At 37.0% G+C, this 25,619-nt stretch overlaps 1 protein-coding gene and 1 long non-coding RNA gene across 4 annotated transcripts in view; one reads left to right on the plus strand and one right to left on the minus strand.

Moving 5' to 3' along the window:
* Positions 1-598: 598 nt before the first annotated feature.
* On the plus strand, positions 599-13,050 carry LOC124405327. The gene is made up of 3 exons (XR_006929094.1): positions 599-818; positions 4,034-4,036; positions 13,040-13,050. It is a non-coding gene; the product is annotated as an uncharacterized LOC124405327 (long non-coding RNA).
* LOC124405320 (lysophosphatidylcholine acyltransferase) overlaps positions 4,612-25,619 on the minus strand; it is an 87,428-nt gene continuing 66,420 nt past the window's right edge. For all 3 annotated transcript variants that reach the window (XM_046880133.1, XM_046880135.1, XM_046880134.1), the window contains exons 5-11: positions 22,951-23,105; positions 21,689-21,826; positions 21,446-21,571; positions 17,092-17,239; positions 16,880-16,978; positions 16,328-16,469; positions 4,612-5,939 (exon numbers count right to left, since the gene is read on the minus strand). In XM_046880133.1, the coding sequence (XP_046736089.1) occupies positions 5,851-5,939; positions 16,328-16,469; positions 16,880-16,978; positions 17,092-17,239; positions 21,446-21,571; positions 21,689-21,826; positions 22,951-23,105 (897 nt within the window). In that variant the 3' untranslated portion in view covers positions 4,612-5,850. The remainder of the gene's footprint in view (positions 5,940-16,327; positions 16,470-16,879; positions 16,979-17,091; positions 17,240-21,445; positions 21,572-21,688; positions 21,827-22,950; positions 23,106-25,619) is intronic.

Consider the following 25,619-nt stretch of genomic DNA (forward strand, 5'->3'; position numbering starts at 1 on the left):
CGACTTTGCCTACAAGCTGAATACGTTATTGGTCGTCCAATTTTCACTATTTTTCAGTTAGAATATGTTTTTTTACTTTATATGATGCAAACTAAATCTATCTGTGTCTGTGCAAGGACAGTACGACAAAGCTCATTTTTTGGGGGTAAAATGCTTTCTGCTAAAACCCTGTCAGACTGATGTACAGCCATAACGTCATTCTTTCTTGCGTCACTTATATTTTATTGTATAAAATTAATAAAAATCGGAATTGAATTCAAGAACAAAGACAGATTAAAACAATAAAAAAAAAAAAGAAATCGAGTCTGAGAGAGGATTGAATGAATTTTGAATTCATTATTATTTTGTATATTATGAGCTCATTTTGTATTTTATTAAATATAAATGGAGAACAGGAATTGTAAATAAAAGTTTGTTCACACATAGCATTATATTACATGTGCATTAGGTAGGTTCAGGAAGAAAAAAATTTGTTTTTGCTCTCCCTGAAAGTGTTTAATAGAAAAAAAGATTCTCCCAAAAGATGAAACGTCACCGTTTAACACGGTAAAATTTCACCATACAACGGCGGTAGAGCAACTTAGTTAGTATTATAGTTATCATGATTAGAACACACGTTACAGTCACCTGAATAATACCAATTTATAACGAAAACGCAAAAATTGGTAGTGTTCTAATGATCATAACCGTGCTTTATTACATAGGTTTGAAAAGCTTGAAGAATCAGCTTCAAGGATCTATGCATGAAGTCAAAAAATGTTGAATGGTTTACGAGTATTTTAACTTGTAACGAAAAGTCAAATCTTTCTGTGTTAAATGTATGGAAAATACGAATCAAATGAGCCACCGTGTAGACTTCAACTTGAGACTTTATCTTTTCGGATGATCTCGTTTCTATCAAACACTAACAATTCAGGGGGTAGGAGCGGAAAATTCTTCTTTTTTTTTTTTTGAACCATCCCAATAAATATTATACATATTTGTATGACATATTGTTAACATTCAGTATACATATAATATACAGGTATGACAGATTTCTAACAGCACAAAGTATTGAAGAAACGTTTTAAAACATTTTAGTCCAGTCATTCTGTCCAAAAAAAGGGAAAGAGGGGAAAATAAACGGAAAAGTTAGATTTTCTAAATATTGTGTAGGGGTGGAGACTTAGAAAAACTTGACCTCAAATTATCGACCAAGAAGGGAGCCTTCTTCACCTTCTTGAAAAAGGCTAATTTATTGCGCTCCACAATTTAAGTTTCATAAACTTTTCACTTATCATTCGCAGTTGTTGAGATATCGAATGAAACAGACAATAAGAAATTCGTTTCTTCCATTTTTACTGCAATCCACTACAGAATCGATATTTTTGTCGGAAAATGTCCGTAGGCGTCTTCTGAGTTTAAATTCAAGTCCCGGGGGGGGGGGGGGGGGGGGGGGGGGGGGGGCTCGGCCGCCATTTTTAAAAACACGTCTTACCAAATATTTCGCGATGCATGCATCGGACGCCAAAGACAGTGAGGACGTTTCTGGTGGAAAATAAAGTTCTCCACAACTTTTGTAGGAAACTTTTTCTTATATAATGCACAATTTTTTATTTACAGCGTGGCAAACTTTTCCAAACACAGTTATTGCTAAATATGTAGTTGACGGTTGATGAAACCGTAAAATGGCCAAAAACAAATTTTTAGAATATCAAATTTCCAATAGTCTTTATTCCGAACTTTTTTTCCCGTAACGTTGATACTCTAAGAGCTATAGCCCGGTAAACATTGCGTCGCGTGAATGATCGGTAGAAATATTGATTATAACAAACGAGGAGAATTTCATAAAACGGCTACAAGTTTTCAAAAGGATGACAACACTGTGTAGAGAATCTATTAAAATTGTTAATAGTGTGAAGAACTAGTAATAACTTATAGATTTTTTTTATGTGCATGGGTAGAAGTCTTATACATCATCAAAAATTGTTAATGTAGCATGATGCAATTATTTGTACATGGTATCGTGATCGTCAAAATAATGATGATCACAACACCGCCGACGACAATGACGACGACGACAATGACAACAAGGACAGCGATAATAATATCAATAATAATGAGAAGGTAAAGACGGGGACGGGAATAACAGACTTCAATGGATGCGAATTAATTAATTGAAATGAAAACCAGACTGAACAGTTTTTCGTTTTATAAAAAGTGACGTCCTAGCCGGGGCGCGAACCCCGTTGTTCACTCGTAACGGTTCGATCATTTTCAATTGATACAAAAAAAAAAAAAAAAATTGCTCAAGCAATTGCCTTTAAACAATTGAATGCTCGGGTTTTGGAAAAAACTAAATGTAGGATCTCAGAAACTATTTGTCGGATTGACTTCAAATTTACAGGTAATATTTTCGAGATATCTTACGCTAAAAAAATGCTAAAAATCTTTTTTTTTTAATTCTAACTACCCCTAACCCTTCAACAGACTGTAGTCAAATTTCTTCGTACATTTGTCACGTAAATTCAGTATGTTTACTAAATGCCAAATACCAAATTCATATTACATTCATAAATATAATACATTTACTATACATAGTTTAGTAAATTCAAAATACGCTTTTGCGTTTCTCCAACAAAGTTGAGTAAAATTACAAAATTTTATTGTGAATTTAATGAGATTACTTAGTAATTCACTCTACAACACGAAATTTTCATTCAGCTACACTTTTGTGTAGTCAATGCGAAGTAAATATACGAATATTTTGAACAGTGTAGTAATTGGTCTAGTCAGCAATCAATTCACCGTCAATTTGCCACTACCTTTGCCACCAACCCCTTTCGTCTTCTTCTTCCCGAGCCTCAATCTTGACCCCATTCGCTTTTTGACGTGTTCAACGCACTCTTTCTTCATGATCAATTCATTCCCATACGGTTGCATTTCTAGAAGTGATTTTTAAGTTTCCATATCCCCGGTGATTTCAGTATCACGCGAATTCTTTACTTCTTGTGCCGACGTACTTGCGTGTAGCGTTTCATTTTCACTCCACTAAATCGTCGGTTTTTTGCTTTATGACCGAGTTCATTTCGTGGTTCATTTTTCGCGCGTATTTTTTTTTTGTTTTGAACATTTCGCACCTCGGTTTCAACTTTGATAATCGTCTCGCACTAAGAATGATTCTTACAAACGTACTGATTGTGAGAGACACAGACATTGCAAATTTATAACATTCTCTTACAAAGGACGTGACACTAGCCCGCACCGATTGCGGCTTATAGCTTCGCGCCAATCCAAGCGCTCCGAGTTTCATGCCCCCGCCCTTCTCCGTCGGCCTATAACTTTGTGAATTTTATTTATATCGACTTGAAATTTGTTGAACCTATTCTTGAACGTTGGCTCTTTCCGGTACATGGAAAAAAATATTTTTCGTTGACCCAACAAGGCAGAAACCTCCCTTACAGTATCACTCTTACGGTAAAAAGTTGGGAATAAAGTTTATTGAAAATGTTATACCTACTCCTCAAATGTGCTTTCTCCATTTTTACAGTTTATTCAACCGTTTACTACATATTTAGCAATAACCATGTTTGGAGAAGTTTGCCGTGCTATAAATCAAAAACTATGCATTATACAGGAATAAGTTCCGTACAAAAATTGTAAAGAATTTTACTATCTACAAGAAAGATCATTTCTGTTTTTGTCACACGATGCATGGTTCCCGAGGGAAATCTAGGTTGTACATTTAAGGTCAAGCTTTTCCTAGTCCATCATACCCAATATATAAAACTTAGACTTCTTGATTAATTTTCCTTTCCAAATGCATATAATGACAGAATTATTATGCAACGTAACTGACACCTTTTTAGGTTCCAGAATCGCGTCTCCGATTTATTTGCAACGTCCATGCTGTTAGGAATTACATACGTATGCAGCGTGCCTTCTTGAGTTTCTAGGTTTTGAAAATTATACATTTAATCAAAAAGAGAGGAAATACGGTAGGGAAAACCTTATGCATCAGTCTTTTGTCTATGGTCTGTTGAATCTGACGTAGAAAGTAATATTTGCGTTATCGGAATTTAGAATATCAAATATATATTGTAAAGATTTACGAGGATGGTTGTGATTATTATTGGTTACGTATATATATTATTATAAACAGAAAATGTAACGTATTGGGGAATGTGATGGGATAATCGTCAAAATAGGTAATAAGGTTGTTTTTCATCATGAAGAGAATAGAGGTAACGGTAATCAAGTCAAAGCACAATGTGAAAGGTTTTTTTACGGAAGTAAAGTCGAACGAATTCTCATTTTTTCTGGGCAAGTTGGTGCTGCATCGGCTCTACCTATAATTTAATGATCTGAACATATTTTCTAATTACAGTCTGAATGTTAAATAACTAATCAATTTATAAAATTTCAAGTAAATGGAATACGTAGATCTGAATAATTCTGTTGAATTTGAAAATAATTTTGAGAAGAGAAGCAGCTGAAAGTATTTTCGAAGATACCTAAATGTCTGTGCAAGTGTATATATTTGTATTAAAAAACGTTAAATCTATCGAGAGAATACCTATCATGCTGTGAGTTTTAGGCCAAATTTATTACAATGAAGTTGTTTTATACAAATCCAATTTATAATGTAAATTTTATTAGCAAGATATTTTGTTTCGAAAACTACAATAAATAACCAACATTACACTTATATATTACTATTGTTACTTAATTATCAATATTATTAACATCATTACGAAAATATCAGCGTTTGCACATGGATTTCTGGCTATGAAAATATGAAAGTGTTGCTTTTAATTTTATCTTTACACATTCATTAAATTTTAAAAAATATATTCATTTTCTTTTTATCTACGTGACTAATCGTATGTGATGATGTAGTATTAGAGAATCTTAGAATTACACAATATGTATATACATGACTAATACGATTATGGGCGCGAAGACGAAATGAAACGAGAGGAATCGAATCAAAATGAAATAAAATATATCTGCACGGACTTGAACATGTATAGATAATTCATTATTACAAAGCTTACTTGTGTCATCGCCCGGTATTTTCATAATTAAGTATAGTCTAGTGCTTAGATTTACGTCGAAATAGATATACATATAAATAAACATAAGTATTAACTAGTATTGTTTAAAGGTTACTTCTGCTATGCAAATGCAACCAGACACTGCTAATCAGCGATTGTTTCTATTGTTCTTATTCAAGTTTTTACCAAATATTTCGACGTGTTAATACTGCAATGCCTAGAAGATAATATAGTTATCGATAAATAAATTTCTATCATTTGGGTGAACAGTATTTTTTACAACGTGTAATTGATTCCCAATCAGATGAAAGCTCTATTTATCCTAATCTTGTAATAAAATAAATTAACAAACCCCGAAAAAAAATAATTAGACAGCACCTGTAATTTGAATGGACAAAAAAAAAGATACGAATGAACGTTTATTTAATACCATTTCTACAATTTCCACCCTATTTACAGCCGTAGGACATAAATATACGACAAAACAACATGAAGTGAAATAGTAAATTAAAGCCAGTGCTTAGCTCTTTAATTCATTTGTATTATTGTATGTACATATACCCAACTATTTTCATCTTAATTTATAAACCTATTGACGTCTGGCAATGGGACATTCATCCGAAGTCCTTTCAACTTCAAAATCCCTCTCGACTTCTCAGATTATTGTTCCACATTGTAAGCTAATATAGAGTAAAAATTCAAGTGTACTGTACTACTACGCAGGCGTTCGGTCAATTTCAACGAAAAGATGCTGGGTGGATTCAGATTCAGTTGGCTGGTTGTTGCGACTTTGCGAAGTCGAAGTGAGGCATTCTCAAATGGCCTTTTTCTGCCTCTCTTCCGAATGCGTGGCGAACAGATGCATGAACTCAGTTTTCTTACTCAGAAGTTCTATCAGGTCGTCTGGAATACAAAAATTCACAATAACGATAACAACAATGCTATTGACGGTGATGATGAGGTTAACAATGTAATAACAAAATATTAGTAGAGGTCTCGCCTACAACTTCGATGCATTCTCTGGAAAAATGAGAACAGAGCCATAGACATGAAACCATTAAATTATCTTAAATATGCATGTTTGCCAGCTTTTCACCAAGTCTAAAAATCGATCGATCACAATTTAGCGAGTCGCTCTAGCCATTTAAATCAACTATTTTTTTGTATAATGTTACGTAGAAGAAACCTTCTTAGAAGGTGTAGTTTTCTATTATTGGGCACAAAAACCTTTTCCATACATTTTTTCTAACACAGCCCTGGTGAAAAAAAAATGTCCGATAATTTCTCTGAAAAAATCTGTAAATCGAAATGTAGTAAAATTTATAATTTTGTCGAGTTCTAAATTCTAGGTTTATCCGGAAAATTCTTGGAATCCCCGACAATTTCTGTTTAATAATCATGCAGAAATTCTGAGGAAGTAGAGAAAGATGAGCGAGGGGTTAAATTCAGTATTCCATCGGAAGTCGCTCACTTTCGGCACTTGCAATACATTCCTTATTCCGCCTCGACCGTAATATTCACATTTTAACTTGAAAATGGGACGAAAGTCGCATATTATTCCCTCTTTATATTTTCCCTCGTCTGTGGGAAAAAGAGATCACTTTTCTTCCCCATTTACGAGAAATATGACCTTATATTTCCCGCATAAACAAATTTTAATTAGTGGAAAATATTAGGTGTATTTAGTTGGATCAAAACCACACAGAATTTTTATTGTGATTTGTTTTTCTATTCAATTATAATACATCACTTTCCGTCTGAATGAATAAATTTTATGTCATGTTTAAATTGAACTTAAGTCAAATTACTCGACTTAATAGCCTGTTAACGGACATAGGTAACTTTTAAATTGACATTTCAATCCCAAAATCTACGAAACTATGACCGAATCCTTGTTTTAGCATAATCACCGGAGGCCTATTTGGCATTAGTGAATTTCTTTTATAATTCAGTATATTCACTGAAACTCTATTTGGAGTTGTTGAATTCTTTTCTCTGGAACAATTTGGATAAAAATTCACCGACACATTTTTGATTTGTCTGAATTTTTTTTATGGATTCTGTATCGAAAAAAAGAGATACGTATTTGAGGATTTTTTTGCGCTTAAAACAAAAAAAACTATTGAAAAAATTTTGGAATGAGAAATACTATATGTATTAATAGTGTATGTAAATATTTTACGATGTAATACAGAGCAGGGTACTTATTAACTAATAATAATGTATTGAAATCTTAATTAATTAATTGTTTATTTGCTATAATAATATTTGGTATTTATTTATTTTTGCGTTCAACTTTTCAACTTTTTCAACGACAGCGGTCTCATTTGCTAATAAATAATAATATTTAATTGAAAATATAAAATAATCATTCATATTACAGAGAAAAACGACACGAGGCAAGAAAATGAGGTGTGCAATGGAACCGCGCGCCGATGTGACGTGCCATGCTGAATGAATAAATTTTTTCCAATAATAATAATAATTTTTCCATCAAATGCAAATGCGTTTTTGATAGAAAATTTAACGTAGAATACGATGGTTATACTCGCTACCTCGAACAATTCGAGTTTCACTTCGACACTAGTGGCATCACGGACGAAGTTAGGACAAAAGCGATCCTTTTCTCGGCGGGCGGAAATCCACGTATAACACGCTACGTTTACTCGCAACACCGAAGAATCTGAAAGAGAAACAAAATTCATCAAATGTACCAGCCCCCAAGAAAAAGGCTGATCGGGTCGAAAACTGAACTAATCGTTGTCCTATTGGATGGTAATACTCATATAAAAAATTAATTCATTTTTACAAACATAGACCATGGTGGAGGGGGTCCAATTTTTAGACTTTCGTTGCAAAGCATTATCTTCAAACGCTTTTAACTTTTTTCCTGGTGCAACAAACAAAATTTCATTTTCAATATAGTTCTTGTCCAATTTTTAGTAAAATACAACTATTTTGAAAAAAGTATATAACTTTGAAAAAAAAAATCAAGTCAATTTTTGAATCTCAAAAATAGACGTCTAAAAAACTTTCTTTCAACATAGTTGTGATTTACTAGAAATTGGATGAGAACTCTATTAAAAAATTTGAAGTGTAATTTTCTTTTTTGAATCAGGAAAAAGTTATAAGCGTTTGAAGATGAGGCTTTGCAACGAAAGACCAAACATTGGACCTCCTCCCCTTTAGTCTATACTTATCGAAAGAAATTAATTTTTGATATGAGTAGTATCATCCAGTAGCACAAAAATTAGCCCAATTTCAGCCCGATCAGATAACTTTTTTTGGGGCTGGTACACTTTAGGAATTCCACCCCAAGAGCTTACATACACGGAGGCGACAAAGTTTCTATTAGGTCATTACAATCCAAAGCCAAGTAGGTACGTACAGCGCTTCAAGTTCAACATACGGAACCAACAGACAAACGAGCCGCTGACAGAATACATCTTGGTTAGGTAGACTGAGTAAAGATTCTGATAATAAAGTTTATTCCGCGGCGAAAAATCTTGCGGAGCTACGTGGATTCATGAGTTCATGTAAGCACGTTACCACTACGTGAAATTTTTGCACAAAAACGGGACATCTAAAAAAAGTCTTGTTTCACACAGAAACGCGAGGAAGAAGAACAACAGACAGAATCTAAATTAGGGAAGAAAATAAAGAGACGGCGAATACAAAAAATGTCACTTGACAGAAGAATCAAAGTGTGAGCTAGGATTAACAATCGTAGACAAGCTACTTGGTCAATATCAGTAGTAAGGATCAACGAACAACGGGCTGGAACCAAATCGTACAATTAGAAGATGGACGTTCATTCAAAATGGAAATTGACTTTGAGGGAAGAGCATTCGTTGATTAGTAACAAAAAGTTGGACGAACTGTGGCCAGAGGAAAATCAGCTTCACAAAGTGAACTCATTCCTTCAATCTTGATCAAAAGAGAGACTCAACATGAAGGGTGAGTGTTGGATTCAAGTGAAGGGGCCAAGAAAGTCAGTTAGATTACCGCTTATTGTCTTGCAATTAGCGGGTAACGGCCCGGTGCTACTAGAAAAAAATTGGTTCGAAGCGTTTGACATCAGTCTTGAAAACACAAATTAAACTCGAGCCATGGCAGTTCAAACACAGCTGCTAGACTGCACACAAGTATTTCGAGAAGAGCTGGGCTAATATAAGGCCGAAGGGGTACACATTACTCTCGACACAGGAGCAAAACTAAAAAAATCTTAACACTAAATACAAGAATAGGGTTGTTTCAGGTCGAAAGGCCACCATTCAGAGTATCGTCGGTACCTGGATGTTTCCAGAGATTAATGAAATCACTGCTGGCTGGAATCACCCTGGCTCTGTGTTGTATTTCGATGATATTCTGATCATAGGTCGCACTGAGAAGGAACACTGCTATAAGTAAAAATGCCTTTGCAATGCCTCCAAGGCGTAGATCGGATTGAGGAAGAAAAGTGGAAATTCGCAATGCAGTCGGTAGAATACTCGAGTTTTCAGATCGATGCGCAAGGAGTACACCTGATAAACAAACAAGTGCAAGCAATAAAGAACGCCTAAATACTGAACAACAACTCGGAGCCTGAAAGACTTCTTGGGTTACTCAACTTTTACAAGAGATTCATATCAAACAAAGCGTCAGTACACTCCATTGTACACAGTCCATTGTATACTCTGTTGAAAAAACAAGAGACACGGAAATGGGGAAAAGGGCTACACGAAGCATTCGGAGAAGCTAAAACACTGTTGTTATCAGATCAGATTTTAACTCACTGCAACCCATTGCTACCGCTAATATCGGCATATGACGCTTCGCCGCAGAACCTCCGTAACTCGATAGCAATTTGTGATTGTGATAAGTGATAATCGTCAGTTTATACCACCATTGTAAAACCCATAATTGAGAACTTTAGATTGTTTTAATAAATGTGTATTCAAACCCAAATGCTGTCATCAATAATTATTCCAATCACGCATAGTGATGGTTGGTACGGGCCAAATACAAACAAACATCATCAGATTTCCGAGATTATTACATCAACTACGTAAGTCGAGAGAATAACCTAAATCATGCAGCGAATCAGAATCTAGTCACAACGCAACGTCCCTCTCAGGACGTAACAGTGGCCAAGACTGGATGCAGAGATAGAAGAAATGATCGCGAATTGTGAAAGCTGCATCGAAGTCAGGACGAACCGAACAAATCGAGAGTTTGGGCGTGGCGTGGCCAACACCAAATAAGCCTTGGTGTTTAAATAGACTTCGCAGGGCCAATACAAGGGCACTCATTCTTGACTATTGTCGATGTCTACTCCAAATGGCCAGAGATAAAGGAGACAAATGGTTCGTTCATCGTAGCTACCGTGATCAAACAGCTCCGAGACGCGTTTACCATGCATGGGATACCGGACGTGGTGGTTTCCAATAACGGGACAGAGTTTATAGCTGAAGACGACGGAGAATATCTACGTAAAAACGGAGTGAAATTGATCCTGTCGGCACCGTTTCACCAGGCAACTAACGGTCTCGCCGAACGAATGGTATCGGCTCTCGAACGAAATATGAAAAAATTTCCGTCAAACAAGTGGCAAGCAAAACTACAAAACATCTTGTTGGCTTTGCGATCTACACCATCTGCTCCAACAGGACGTTCTCCAGCAGAATTGTGAATGGGGAGAGAAATTAGTACTCTCTCTTGGATGAACTACATACAGATGCATTCTAATGGCCCGATAAACAAAAATGATCCAGAAGAAGACATCGCACAAAGAGAACTGCTACAAGAAGACGACGAAGTGCTTTATCGAAATTATGGAAACGGACCCGAATATCTTCCAGGCCGCATTGGGGAAGTTTGCGGAGTACAAACGTCTTAATCAGAGCACCGGATCGTACAATAAAAAAAGATGAATGGATATAGTTCCATAACAGAAGATTCAGCAGCGGTAGAAATCAACTAACGCAACAATCAGAGTTGCTAGTAAACTCTGGGTCAGAAGTAAACCGTAACATCGAAACGTTCGATGAGCAAGTAAGACCAGAAGCTCTATATGAAGCTGAAGCAGGAGCAGTGCCAGATAACTACGAAGGGAACAAACTAGGTCCAATTGAACAGCAAGAACAAGGACTTGCCGAACTCACATGTTCTTCCAGAATCGGCGTTACAGTATCATCATCAAAAAATACACGAAACGAGTGTTATACCGTGACTTTTCGAGGATTGTAAACGCTGAGGATACCAACCCAAAACTCGCGCGATCTGATGAGATTGCGTTCAGCCATACCCTGTTTATGTTAGCTTTATTCTGTTCGAATTCGAGAAGAGCGCGTGTAGAATTGGAACTCGAGAATAGTTCGCGCAGAATTTGATGGCTGGAAGCATTTTATTGAACGAAAAGAAGAGTACAATGAATTACTTTGCTCGTGTGCAGAAATTATCATGCGAATATTTATGAAAAGACAATCAATATAATTTTTGTATTAGGTGCTTTATTTGAAAAAAATAAGTTAATCTTGCGAATAAGTGAAGTTGCGGGAAAATTGGACCAGGTATAACAGATGATTCAAGTCAACCGATCGACAAAATTTATTAATTAATGTCTGGTTTGACTTGCAATCAATTTATCATGAATCAAGTCATTCGCAAGACGTTTTTGTTAAATCGTTGGAAGAATAAAATGATTAATAATTGGACTATGGAGGGTAGATGTAAAGAGCAGTGTCCCATATGGGTTTTCATCTGAAAAAGTATCGGCCAAAAAGCAGCAAACAGTGGTTCAAAAAGTCACCAGATTGGCGCTCATAAGCAATAAGGATCACAATCTGATTGACGCTTAGTAATCAGGGTTCAATCAGGTCCGATGTGATTCGCGCTTTGCGGAATTTGTGCTGCAGCAACTCTATTTCATATGTAATCGATTTTACGAACACCTTCTATACACGGAGATAGTCCTCCTTATATACCTCTACCTCCATACTCGTGACTAATGTAAACAAAAGAGGTCGGGCTGACGCTATATCGTAAAACATTTTCACACCTTCGAATTATTTATCATGCGAAGTTGCAAAATTCGTTTAATAAAGAATGTTGAGTTATAACAAAAGCAAACTCGGTCTTTGCGGGCCGAGTTTGCCTTCTTGTTACACAATATACAATTTTCTGTTTTTTTTCGTTGGTCTGAGTTAACTTGCGTGAGAGATTCATCTGAGATTGAAAGTTCAATTATCTGGCGAGTTGGTTCTTTTACGGGTAAATGATATTTTTATCACACGTACATGAATAGCAGGGCTTTGCGTCGCAGTTTAGCGGGACGAAAACCGCCATTTTCATCTCAGTGTTGTAAGATTAGGTTCACGCATGCGCAGTTCACAATTGCTTCACTTTCATCCCTTCGGAGATCACTTTCGTCCCTAGGGGGAAGAAATTGACCACTCGCGTTCCTTAAAACTACCACGCAAAACCTGACCACTTTTCATGCACTTGTTATCAAAATAATCGTGTGTGACAAGGATCGAATGTTGATGATCGCAACTCGTATGATTGCCACCCTCGCTCACTGCAATCGCCAACTTTTGTCCCTTGTCACACAATATACTATTAACCTTACATTACTTGTGCCGAAATCAACCAACCTGGCATATTTTTCAAAAAGCAACTTCATTGCTGTCTTTTCTGCGCACTGCACGTGCCATTTGGCGGCAATTTTATTTTGATCTTCACGTATTCATATTATGATAATCTTCGTTTTTTATTCGTCCTACGTGGGGCAGGACTTTTTGATATACAGTTTGTCTTTCGGTCTAGTCATTGGTGAAATCAAGTATCATGGGTTACTTGGAATTATCTATGTAATATGGAAAACCTTAGTCTTGATTTCCTTGTTCTTGGACCGCCATTTGGTTCATTAATTTCTTCCCATAATTGAAATTGTTCAGAAAATTAGATTCACGAGTGAACAATGCCATATTACAAAAATAGCAGACCTAAAGGTCACAGGAAAGTATGAAATCAATTTTGATTGTAACATCGGTTCAAAAATACATTCAACGTAGGCTACGATTGGACCGAATAGACGAGCTGTTCTAGAAGCAGCCACGCGTGCTGATATTTGATTTTTAGAAAAGTAGAAGAAAGTAACGAAATTCTCAACAAATGCCTACATTTATTTCATTCTTTAAACACTTTCGTACCATTGATAAGTTTGTTTACCTTAAAAAATTTCAACTACCACCAGAATTTAACGTGCTAAATCGCGGTTTAATACGAAGAGAAGCGAGATTATTGAGGATGTATTGACTAGACATTCTCTACCAAACGTGAAATTCGTCGACAATATTGAACACTTTTTGACAAGATATAAATCTGGAAAAAATCAATGACAACAAAGACGATAAGAAAATCAAATTTGAATAATGAAAATGCCCAAAACTTATTGATAAATTGTGTAAACAAAACCTTGTTTGATGAATTTTCAGCGAATGTTTTTTGGCACGTGAAATAATACACACGAATTTTTAAAGAATTTTCTCATATTTGACCATTTCCGTTTACGAAAATTTTAAATTTTGAAAACTGCAGGAAAAATCGTGAATTTTGAATACGCTTTTGTAGAAACGTTGTATATTGCAATTAAAAATTTTTCGAGGCAATAAACAAATAGTTTCGTAAATACATCCTTTACAAATTTTCTAAAACGGAAGTTTAAAAAATATGAGAAGTTTCTTTAAAAATTGATATGTTGTAACATTGCGCTTACATCGCAAGCTATGGACTGTCACCTTCACTCTAATTTATCGTAATAAACGGTAGCAACGAGAAGTTCTGGCACACGATGAGGACGAAATTATAATTACCTAAAATATTTCCTCATCCCTTTGTTTGTAAATATCTGTCCCTATGTCCCAAACATCCCATACCTTCCTTTGAACGAGCGACCCGAGGCAATGCAGTCGTCAATACATGGCCCGATACTGCCATGCCAGGAGAACACTGTCAATACCTAACCTGCCATATTCAACTGTGGGCATGAGTACACTGAAATACCTTTCCGTCATCACTCCGGACAGAAGAGTCAGCGCCTAAGCTGGAGTACCTGGGTCTCTGCTACATCAGCTCCGGAATATTTTAACATTTACTGTCAATCACCGTGACTATGTCAACCAGCTGATGAGACGAGCCCAAACTGGATCAAGACGCCGGGGAATCCTATCAGATCCAAACTGATTCCGCTACTCCTGGTGAAATCTATCCTCAACGCATCAAATTGCGGACACCCGCAATTCCGCATTGCAAATCCATCGCGGTGTAAGAACAAGAGGTGATCCAACTGCCCTATATTCCCTGTGTAGAGCTCTGTAATCTTATCGTTCTAGTACAGCGGCATTCCGCCAGGGGCCTCACGCTCCTACAAGGCTGATTTAAACAATAATGGAGTCGTATTTACGAAAATTTGACGGGTAAAACCGGATTGAAATCTTCTGATCTCTGCCATTCACTTGAACGAAAAAAAAGGTCGATCGTTGTTGTTTGCCCGAATGTTGGAGCCACGGAGATGTCACTCTAATAAATTGTAAGTTTTCGTTTTCGCGTGACTTGCATAAGGAGGAAGTTGCCGCATACCGCCTACATTACTACACAGTTATGCAAATGCACCAATTAACCAAAATCAAAAGTTGTGACACGATAAAGATTAGTCGGCTAAAGAAAAAGCAGGCCAAACTGTACTCTACGTAAAAAAAAAACGTGTGAGATTTATGAAATATATTTTAATGCAATAATAATATTCTACGTGCGCATATGTGCGTTTACTGCGTAGTTCGTGATTAAGAGCACGTAGCACTCCTACATTTACTGACTGAGTTAACTCACCCTCTTTCTTCTTGCGTTAAATAAACAAAATAACGGAAACAGTTCGAATTTCGACGGTGCATCACTTTTTCGTAGCGAAATTCAGAAAAATTACTCATATTAGTAATTGCATGTGAAAGGTAGCGTATTGGACACCTGGTTTACCCGCCTCCAATAAATCTATCTTACCTACTAAATTCTCGTGTTTTATTAACCTGCCTTGCTTCACTCATTGCTCTCACGTTCCCTTCTGCCCAAATTGATAGCTGAGCATTTAAAGTTGTCTTGATTCGTAAATATCATCCCTTGGCCATTACAGCCTAGCGCCCAACAACATCACTACTTCCTATTATAACTTTTTTTTTTAAATATTATATGAGTTTATTTGACTTCATATTCGTTCCGTTATTTGCTTGGGAGTTTATTGTGTTGCACGTTACGGACGTTTGCAAGCGCTGATATTCCCTTTACTTTTCCCATAAGGTGAGTAGTGCGGCCGTCACAGTGTGTTCAGAAAAAATCAACGAATTCATTTCACGTGACAAAAAAATATTGCCTGAGAATTTATTAAATAATGTTTTGTTTAAACAATTTACTATCAATTTTTGGGCATTATAATTATTCAAATTCAATTTTTTTATCGTCTTTATTTTGATTGAATTTTTCAGTTTCTTATCTTATCATAAAGTATTCAATATTGTCGACGAGACTCACTTTTGGTTAAGACTGTATAGCCAATAGACCCTTAATGTTTTCGGCATGATGTTGATAATGTGAAATGACCCATGATGCTTCATTTCACTTATGGCAAAACCAGTGGGCTAAACCGAATAGATAAATTGTACAGTAATGTTTATTAATGCCTTGGGCATCCGGCTAATTTGTGTTCGGTTCGAAACAAAATGCGAGTTCGACTCACGAGTTACGTCACAATGACTCCCAATCTCCTACGTCGGCTGCATGGCCAATCATTATCGCATAATTCGTATAGAATGGAGCTCGCATTTTGTTTCGGACCGAAAACAAGTTAGCTGGAAGCCCAAGGTATTAATGAATATTACTGTACATGGCTTGACGATTCGTTACATTATCACTCTTGAAATTGATATATCTCTTTCACAAAATAAAGTCGGCCGAAAACGTGAATATCGGGATCTTTCAATCAGCCACCAATCGGTTCGCGAATAATATATCAGCGAACCCACAGGCAGTCTTAAAAAGCACACCCAACTAAGCAGCGCACGAATGAAATCGACAGTGCATGCAAGATTTGAATTAACACAAACCTTTCCCTCAACAACAAACCCTCCGTAGAAGTATATGAAAAAGTTTACGTTCAAATGAGATCGTAATCTACCAAAATATGCGATAAAAATGTTTGATCGTACCAAATGGATTGGTGAACTGAAAAGGAGATTAATAATTAACCAAAAGTGACTTACCCAACTTCACTCTCATTGTGTCTATCGTCAGAGCATCTCGGAATATTTTATCAGACTCTTCTGGCGTTAGGTGCAAACAGAGCTTCAGAATTCTCCTCAACGTATTAGCGTCAACGGAAGTGGTCTCACTTGGGTTACAAATCTGAAGAAGGATTCGTTAACGTATAATTAATTTCAGTTTCTTTCTGTGAATACATATTTTATTTTCAACCACTTTAGTGAAAAGAAAAGTATCGGTATTGCGAAATAGAATGACTTTGTCTAGTTTCAATAGGTCTTTATGTTTCGTAGTTTCTATAAACAAAAAAACAAAGTTTTGGAGAAATATCGGTTTGTTGACCCGTCGATTTGTCGTATTGTTCACCGAATGGAATTGATTATTTTCGAAATGGTTCTAGTTAGAAATTCGCAAATTTGACGCTATACGTGGTGACTATCAACGACGGAACCCTCGTAACTTTGGTCTGATCCGAATGTACATGTCATGGATAATAATTTTCGGCAGCTAAATGATGTAAGGTACAGGGCAAGCGTGTTCACCATCTCTCTTACTTCGAAAGCTAGTTTTATCATTTCCTCAACAGTATCCGCCTTCGCTATAACTAAGACTGTGAATACGTATTCCTCTAGGTTGACCTTCTCGCAGTGATCCTGAAATTTGTAGAAATAAACAAATAGGTATGATTATATTTTTAAATGGCTAACAAGTTACAGCTTTGTGGATAGATTGGTTACTGCTTTGTATATTAATTTTCTGTACTGACCCAATCGTGTATGTGAAACAGTTGTCGAGTCGCTGGGTCCTTTTCATCCAGTCTTAGGATCTTAGCAAATTTGTGAAGGTCGACGATTTCGTCCAGGCATTCAGTTTTACTTTTCACCAACGTCTCTTCTGTATTTCCTTGCAATAATCTGACGGGTTATAAATACGAACATTAATTTTCATTGTATCTAAACTACTGCACATCTGTATATACTCGTGTATATGTGAATGTATGCGTCATTCAATGGACTTGCATTGATAAATGTGTGATAGTCACATACTGAAGATGAAGTCACATACTGGTATGAAGAATTTAACGTTTTTTCACTTCAAAAATGAAAACTACATGACTTGCCAGAGCTTTAGATGTCGACTGAATTCGGATGCCAAAGAGATTTCTCATTTTCATACATGTGCACAGATTTCGAACACTAGGGCATGTCGATTTTACATACGTATAGTGTCATATCTTCAACATTGCCATTCAACCGTTGCTGAAGACCAATGATGTGATAATGTAGAAATGGATAGAGATTCACGGTAGTTTAGATCGTAAGCACGTCCAAGGATTGGGTGGTGCGGCTCTCACATGATTCAAGTCAGAGCTACACGTCGACTGTAGAGTTCCCTTACCGTGTGATCATTGTTGCTGCGACAATGCTACGATAATGACCACGTGGCTCGGAAACCTAACGATCAAAGTGTGGCTTTGGCTCAAACTACGTAACAGCTATGCCAGCCAATCCTGAGACAAGCTTACGATCTAAACATCACGAATCTCTATCCATTTCTACATTGGTATATCGCTGGTGTTCAGCAACGAATCAATAACCCCGTAGACTAGATTCAATGAGATAAGAATTATTACAGTATTGAAAAGAAACTTTCAACAAAAATTTATTACAATTCTTCGACTCAGCTGTGTGAACCTGGCACCCAACATGTTAAAAAATCAACCTTCAAAATTCTTTCTATTCTAAATCGTTTGTAGTTGTTGGTAGTAAAGAATTTTTGTTCGTAGTGAAAAACCTAAAAAAATACAGTGTTTCGCAAAACGGAGCATTTTCTCATTCTTTCTTCAATCGAAATATTAACAATCATGACAAACGTCTTTACCGGTTACACGTCCCGTGAACTCCCACAAAATAACTCGTTCCAAATAATATGTAGTACTGTTGTCGCCCTTACTCATTCAACAAATCATGAACGCACATAGTAATTTCCTCTACTTATTTATTCTTGCTTGGTGTGTGCGCTCTCTACGCGACGCAGAACCAATGGCGAGGACGTGGTGAACTCCTGTTTTTTTATTCGATTTTTTTTCAATTATTTTTTTTCAATAATTACATGCTCATACGATAGATTCAAGACTCATATCGATTTAGATTTAGTTACCGTCTTTGTATATGACGGTCTTGTACCAACAATCTGTGTACAACATACCATCCGTTATTTCGCAACCTAGCTTACACTCGTATAGTGCTATGCAGTATACAGTAGATCCTCGGTAATTTGGCACCCTGTGTAATCCGACATGCCAATTATGTATGTGCAGTATCGATTTTATCTCACCATTTTCATAATTCGTCGGAATGCAAGGTACTCCTTTTTAAAAAGTTCCAGACTACAAGGGGTCAGTGGCACCACTCTATCGTCCGACAAATTTGATAATCCGACACCGCCTTGCAAGACATTTGTCGGATTACTGCGAGTCGCCCGTATAATTTTAACTTTGCATACTTAACTTCAATCAAAATCTACAATCAAGCCTACAATCAAAATTCACAGAATTCAGGTTCATAAACTTCACTGACCAAACGTAAGGAACGTGAAAAAGGAAAGGGTAAGCAGAATTCACAAAGTGTCATTTTCAGAACTCAAAAATCTTTCTTGCAACTAAGTATCTTGTCTGCACTGCACCGATTGGCCTTTCCAAGACCAACCGTCTTGTGCTGAGGCATCTGAAAACCAATCAGATGTCTTTCCAAGACTCCCACTTCAAACCAAACTGATGTAGCCAAGAATCATCCTTTAGACATCAAAAAGCATAGAACTAAATTGAACGTCAAAGAATACAGAACCAGTTCAAACTTCAGACAATTCAGAACTCTTCGAAATCAAGAACAGATCATTCCAAATCACTGAACGCTTTTATCCAGAACCTCCAAACTCAGTGTGACTAAATAAGTTAGCAACATCATTGTGAAACCAAATCTCCAAATCGATTATAAGAACATCATATTGTTAATAAATGTGTATTTAAATTAAAGTGTTGTGTATAAATAATTATTTCAATCGCACATAGTGATAGTTGGAACGATCCATAACATAATTCCACTTTAAAGCAAGCTTAACAAGAAGTTCGTGAACCTGGACATCACAAAGTTGGTGATTTCAGCTTTAGCCAAAAATCACGCTGCAAATCAAATATTTTTACGATGTTCTTCCTAGAACGTAACGTTTCTTCACGTTTCTTATACATTTTTAGAAACTTTCGTACGTCACGATTTGTACGTTTACCGATTAAACCCATTCTAGACTTAACGTAAACGGGACACGGAACGTAAGACGGGCTCATGCGTAGCTGATATCGAATTTGGTCAATGGAATGTCGAGCACAATGAGAAATCTAAATGATGTTCTACTCATATTCAAGTAGTAACATTCGTGATACTAAACTCATGTCAGTTTTACACGTTCTTCTCATTTCTCCCGTCACAATCATAGGTATTAAAGATACAATAATCAATTAATGAAAGTACGTTTGTATCTTTCGATTCTCTGCACGATGAAAAGGAAAGAAAAAAGAAGAATAATTAACAAAGCCATAAATAGGTTGGGAATAATCATTTTTCAAGTTATGAGCAGTATTAATCTGCCCTCGGTAATGGAGACAGAAAAAATCAAAGAAATGTAATGATAGTGTATGATCAAATAATATCTTATGTAAAGCAAAATAATTTTTTTTTCTCAATATCAGCTGATATCATGTGGAATAGAAAAACATCATAGAAGTACATTACGTGACAAGATAATAAAGTCGACGAGTATTCTGGCGGATGGGTTTACTGCTCATAATAACCCAAGGGAATAATTGACTTTTATTCCTATATAACTATATATGGGACTTTGTTTCCGACTCAACTCTGACCACATCTCCCATTGACTTAAAAAATGGGAATCACTCACGCGCAGAAGCTGGTACTCGTGAGCAGATGTACTTTTTCGCGTAAGGTCGGTAAAGGATTGTTATCATTAGGCATCGACCAATTAAGATGTGCGCGTTTGATTCTTTTTTTTTTGTTTCTGGTTTTTTAAGCAGTGAAGACTACCGATAGAATAACCAAAAACACGAATATCGAGTGTAATAGTATGAATAGTCACAAGAGAGTGACTTATGACGATGCTAAAAATTAGCGTGGAGGAAAACAAATAAAAAATTTTGATTACATAAGTCTCAAGTAATCGAAAACAAGTAATATAATATATCTTAAGCCAACGATCAGGCAGCTAAAATGCATGTAGACGCTGCGGAGATACCACGTGTCGTCCAACGTTTGTTTATTTTCCGCTCGGGCTCATATTATGAGACAGGTACACGCGTTGAATTTGTAGTGGGCTGCGCGCGCTTCGAGGGTGGACGAAGCGGGCCGAAGACTCGCTCAGAACACGCAAGAGTGGCGGCAGCCTACTACAATGAGAAGGCGAAACTTTTTCCTTCGAAACGCACAGGGTATTCACAAGTTTGTCAACTTATCAAATTTTATTTTATTGGAAAATTGAAAAAGGGCTGTAACTTTTTTCTCGGACTACTACAAACGAAAATTCTCTCAGTACAATCAACTACAAACGATTCTGCGTTCATAGGAATGTTAATACCCGATGTACCTCAAAAATTGCCAATTTTGATTTTTCGAAAATTTAAAAATCACTTTGACTTTTTTCCCAGTTAGTACAAACAAAAATTGTTTCACTACGGTCAACTACAAACATTTCTGCACCTACGGCTTTTTACGATTTTCGAAAAATTTAAAGTGGGGTGAGCCCCATTTTTGGAAACGCTGCATCTTTTTTAGTTTTTTACTACAAACGCAAATTTCTTTACTACAAACAACTATGAACGGTTGAGAATAGATCGAAATTTTGAAAATTTATTTTTGAACATGTCGTGTTGCCAGGTTCACATAGATCTTCGACTACGCATGAAAAACAAAATCGCCGAGTTGAATAGGAAATTAAACTAAAAATTTGGCTGTTAATTCAAATTGACTATAAGCAGAAACAGAAAAAATCATTCATGCTCTGAGATTTTTAAATTTCGTATAGAACATGTTATATAGATCATTTCAACTCACCCAAGTTTATAACGAAGCTTGTGTGCCTCAATAATGGTGGACACGTGCTTTAAGTTCAATTGATGTGCCTTGCTGATAATCCGACAATCGTCGTACGTGTAGTCTGAAACTGGGATTTGTAACGCCCTAAGGGAAGAAAATTGACATCAATAATAATAACTTTTCATCACTTTTTTTCTGTTTTAGCGTCTTCTTAGCGACTTTGGCAAGGAGCTTCACTACTGTAACGAAATAGTTAGTTACCTGGCCATTAAACGCCTGACGTTGTTCGCGTATAGTTTCGGGTCAGATTTCTCAGCCGCACTTGGCTTGTAAACTGGAAGGAATTCGATTTCACAACTACTGTTTAGTTGCGTTAGTGTCAGCCACAGTAGCTTCAATCTGAAACGACCCAGAAATATAATTAATCACTTTCCGACCAAAGTAAACATTTACCTGTGTTGAAAACATTTTAGTACCGATTCTGGAACCTGTTTACAAGAGGCTTATCAATTCATAAAAGTTAACAATCACTGTAGAAACATAATCAAATCGAAGGAGAACCTACAGTTTTATGTCGAGCAATTTAGTGTAAACATTTCAATCCCTTTGAATTTTCGTACGGACCACAATCTGATTGTCACGATATTTTAGAACTCTATTCTTTTTTTCACTAGAGATCTTTCAAATAATTTTAGAACCCGGAAAATGTTAATTGCCATTGAACTGTATGCTTTTTGAGAGTAAGATTTGCAATATAAAAACAATAATTTTTTAGCCAAAGTTGAACACTGGGTCAAACAAATAAATTTTTAAGTAGATCTCTCACAACGATCTATTTTAATTTAACGAATAAACCTTTTTTCAGCATCATCAGTCATATTCTATCGCCAGTCACATCCATCTTCCATGACACCGAGAGTTCTTTTTAAAAGGACCTACTCGGCAATTGCAACTTTTCTAGTTTGTAAGGGTAGTTTTTACTTCGTAAAAACATTACCAGCATGCGATTCTTAATAGGTAAGAGGTTATAACTGACTGTCACTTGTGAACCAATAAATTCTGGAGAATTTGCTCTTGTCAGCGAAGGTTTGCTTCAGGCTGTGAGAACGAATGTCAGCTAATAAAACTTAAGCAAGTTAAATCGCTTGCGCTACAAGTAGATCCTTTCAAGAACTCTCGGTACGACATAAGTATGTTGGAATAAAGATGTATTTCTTTGGGGTTACGCTGTATTCTGTAATTGCTGAAGCAACGGGTTCAAGTCATTTCAGAGTTGACACATTTTGAGCTGGGTTATACGCGGAATTGGGTATTATGTGATGAACACCAAACATACTCAGTCACGGCGTTAAAGGTCGAGAGTTGATAAACAAGAAGGGTAATGATTGAGGCAAGCTGATGTAAGAGAGCAGTGAGTTGGCTGGGTAGTGAGACAGATCGGTCGTGCTCCTGCGACTGTGAATTCGTTAGATTTCTCTGATCAATATGGACAACGGACAGACGATGTGATAAGTATAACTTACGCTCCAGGTCCTTCCCACGTCCATGTAACAGTGTCTAATTTATTTGGGTACCGGATGCAGACCGGTTGAATCGGTACGCCCGGGTAAAAGGCTCCTGATTTGAAGGTGATGAGGCAAGATCGGTTTGTGCACGTTCCTTCCGGAAATATCATCACCTGTAAAGTGTCCGAAAAAATCGTTTAAATTAAATCATGCCACACAAAATATCTGATATTTAAAAATTTTGGATAATTTTTGGAATTACTTTTATTATTGCTTTCAAATCATATTCTCAGTAGGCGTTGCCATAGAAATTAGAATAGATGTACGATATCTTCTTAAATAGCTTGATGTACACTGTGACGTGGTATTTTATACTCTCTCGCATGGGTTCAAATACAATGCTCCCTTACTCCACAGAATAGCGATAGACACGACCAAAGCACGTCCGAGGCCAATACTCTGAAGAAACGACTAGCTAATGCTAAGTGAGGTTAATTCATTAAGCTAATACCTGTCTATTTTATAATTTTGTATCGCACTACCCGAGCTATCTTCAAAAACATCTCTCGAGGGGACTGGATATCGCAGCGCAGAGATTGCGAACCGAGTCAACAGCAACATACCGTCAGCCAGAGGACAGAATATTGCCAACCTGACTCCAGGTGGATGCCTGCAAGAGTTCCGAACAAGGTCATGCTTGTTGCCCAGCGCAAAGTGCCAACGCCAGACCTCCAATGACCAGACTTATCGGCCAGAAGCCGAACCATCGAAATACCGCTACAGCCGCTTGGATAAGTCGCCGACAGATACGCGACCCGCCGACGACACTTATCCGCCTGGAGCTGAATCAACCATACCGCCTACTTTTCGTCAACTATCGAATAGAAGCGTGTTTGTGAAAAGGTAGTAAAAAGGTGGACCATGTTTAACTGGTGAACTCGGCATGGAGAACCAAAATGAGGACCATTGCCGATTGCATGGGGAACCAAAAAGGGAACTGTCGCCACCAGGATGGTGTATCGAGACGAGGACCATCACCACCAGGATGTCTTGGTACAATGGTTGTCTTCAGCCAGTACCAAGCTGTCGCGCCGGAGAAATAGTCTGCATGGAGAGTACTAGCATTCGTTCAGTCGAAGTGGACATAAAATCGAGTGACTTCTATTCCGAAATAACTCATGTTAGCCGATTTTTTGTAGGCAGATTAGACTCCTACAAAAATACCTTAAAAAGTTCCGACAAAGTTAGAACTGGGTTTGGCCACGAAAAATGTTTAAACAATACGAAATTCACCTTTCGTAGATAAACTATTTTCCTATGAGTTATACATGTAAACTGTAAATACAAATGTTATTCGTCTCATCATTCTCTAAAAAATAAGCTCTTGCGCAATCAGTATTATCATTACTTGTTTAGCCACAAAATTAAAACAACCATGAAAATTGTGTTTTTTGTATGGCTTTGATACTCGAAAGGTGAATTTTGTATTGTTCAAACATCTTTCGCGGCTAAACCTGAACCAAACTTGGTCGGAACTTTTTAGGGCATGTTTGTGGGGGTCTAATCTACCTGAAAAAAATCGGTCAACATAAGTTATTCCAGAATAGAACTTAATCTAAATCAACTGGACTACGTAGCGAGGAGTCAGAACAGGATTTGTACTGTTTTGCTATTAATACAGCAGCATCGTGAGTAAGATCATTATCCTCAGTTATCATTGCTTTATATGCAAGATCTTTTCGAACATCGATACCGCAATATCGTGAGGGTTACACCTTACCCTCTCATACGTAGCGCGAAGTAGCTGACCGCAGCCCTCTGCATATCGCTCAACTGACCGATAATTCAATATATGATTACGAATGAGGAGAAGACGAGCGAAGATGGACGACCGCCCGTCTTACCTGTTGACCCGTCTCGTGTGACCTACTGGCCCAATTAGCGTATCGCTAGGATGACGAGCGAATCAAGTGATAGCAGCATGCCGAAAATCGACCGGGATCTGACAAGTTTGGAATATTGCGGGGTACCGAATAACATTTTTCTAACCATTTCTCTTCTCTTATACCGCTGTTAACTAATTTGTCTATAGTCTCTCTAGTTTGTAATATACTGTGTCTATACTTTGTAATATAATTGTCTATATTTGCTTTTCTTAACGCGATGTAGCAATCCTACCTTTACCGACCGAGCGAACTCATCCGATTTCTTCCTACATTAAATGAACAAACGAACGGAATGGATTGAAATATCGATGGTGCAGAGCTCTTTTGTAGCGGAATTGAGGAAAGTTACTTATATTCAGAAGATCGTTATAAATGTGTGGTTTTTTGACACGGGTCGCTTCCAAAAGAACAAAATTCTGTCGTTATAACATACAGAGGCAGTGATTCTGAGATGGCTAATTTTTTTGACTAGTCAGTTACGTTGGCAATACGTATTCAGCCTGCAGTGCCCATAGACATTCTTATATGTCTATGGTAGTGCCACCGTCGGCCGGCCACTACGGGCTGAATCTGCATTGCCAACGTGACCAACTTGTCCAAAGTCTACTGGCCTCAGAATCACTGCCCCTACGTGTACACGCATGGAAGAAAAACCTGTTTGCTTTACCTGCGCAACAGTAATTATATGGATAGCACTTTTTTTAGAGTCAAAATGAATTCAGAAAAGGACATTCACCGATG

The sequence above is a fragment of the Diprion similis genome, chromosome 4 (genome assembly GCF_021155765.1).
Source record: "Diprion similis isolate iyDipSimi1 chromosome 4, iyDipSimi1.1, whole genome shotgun sequence".
NCBI classification, from domain to species: domain Eukaryota; kingdom Metazoa; phylum Arthropoda; class Insecta; order Hymenoptera; family Diprionidae; genus Diprion; species Diprion similis.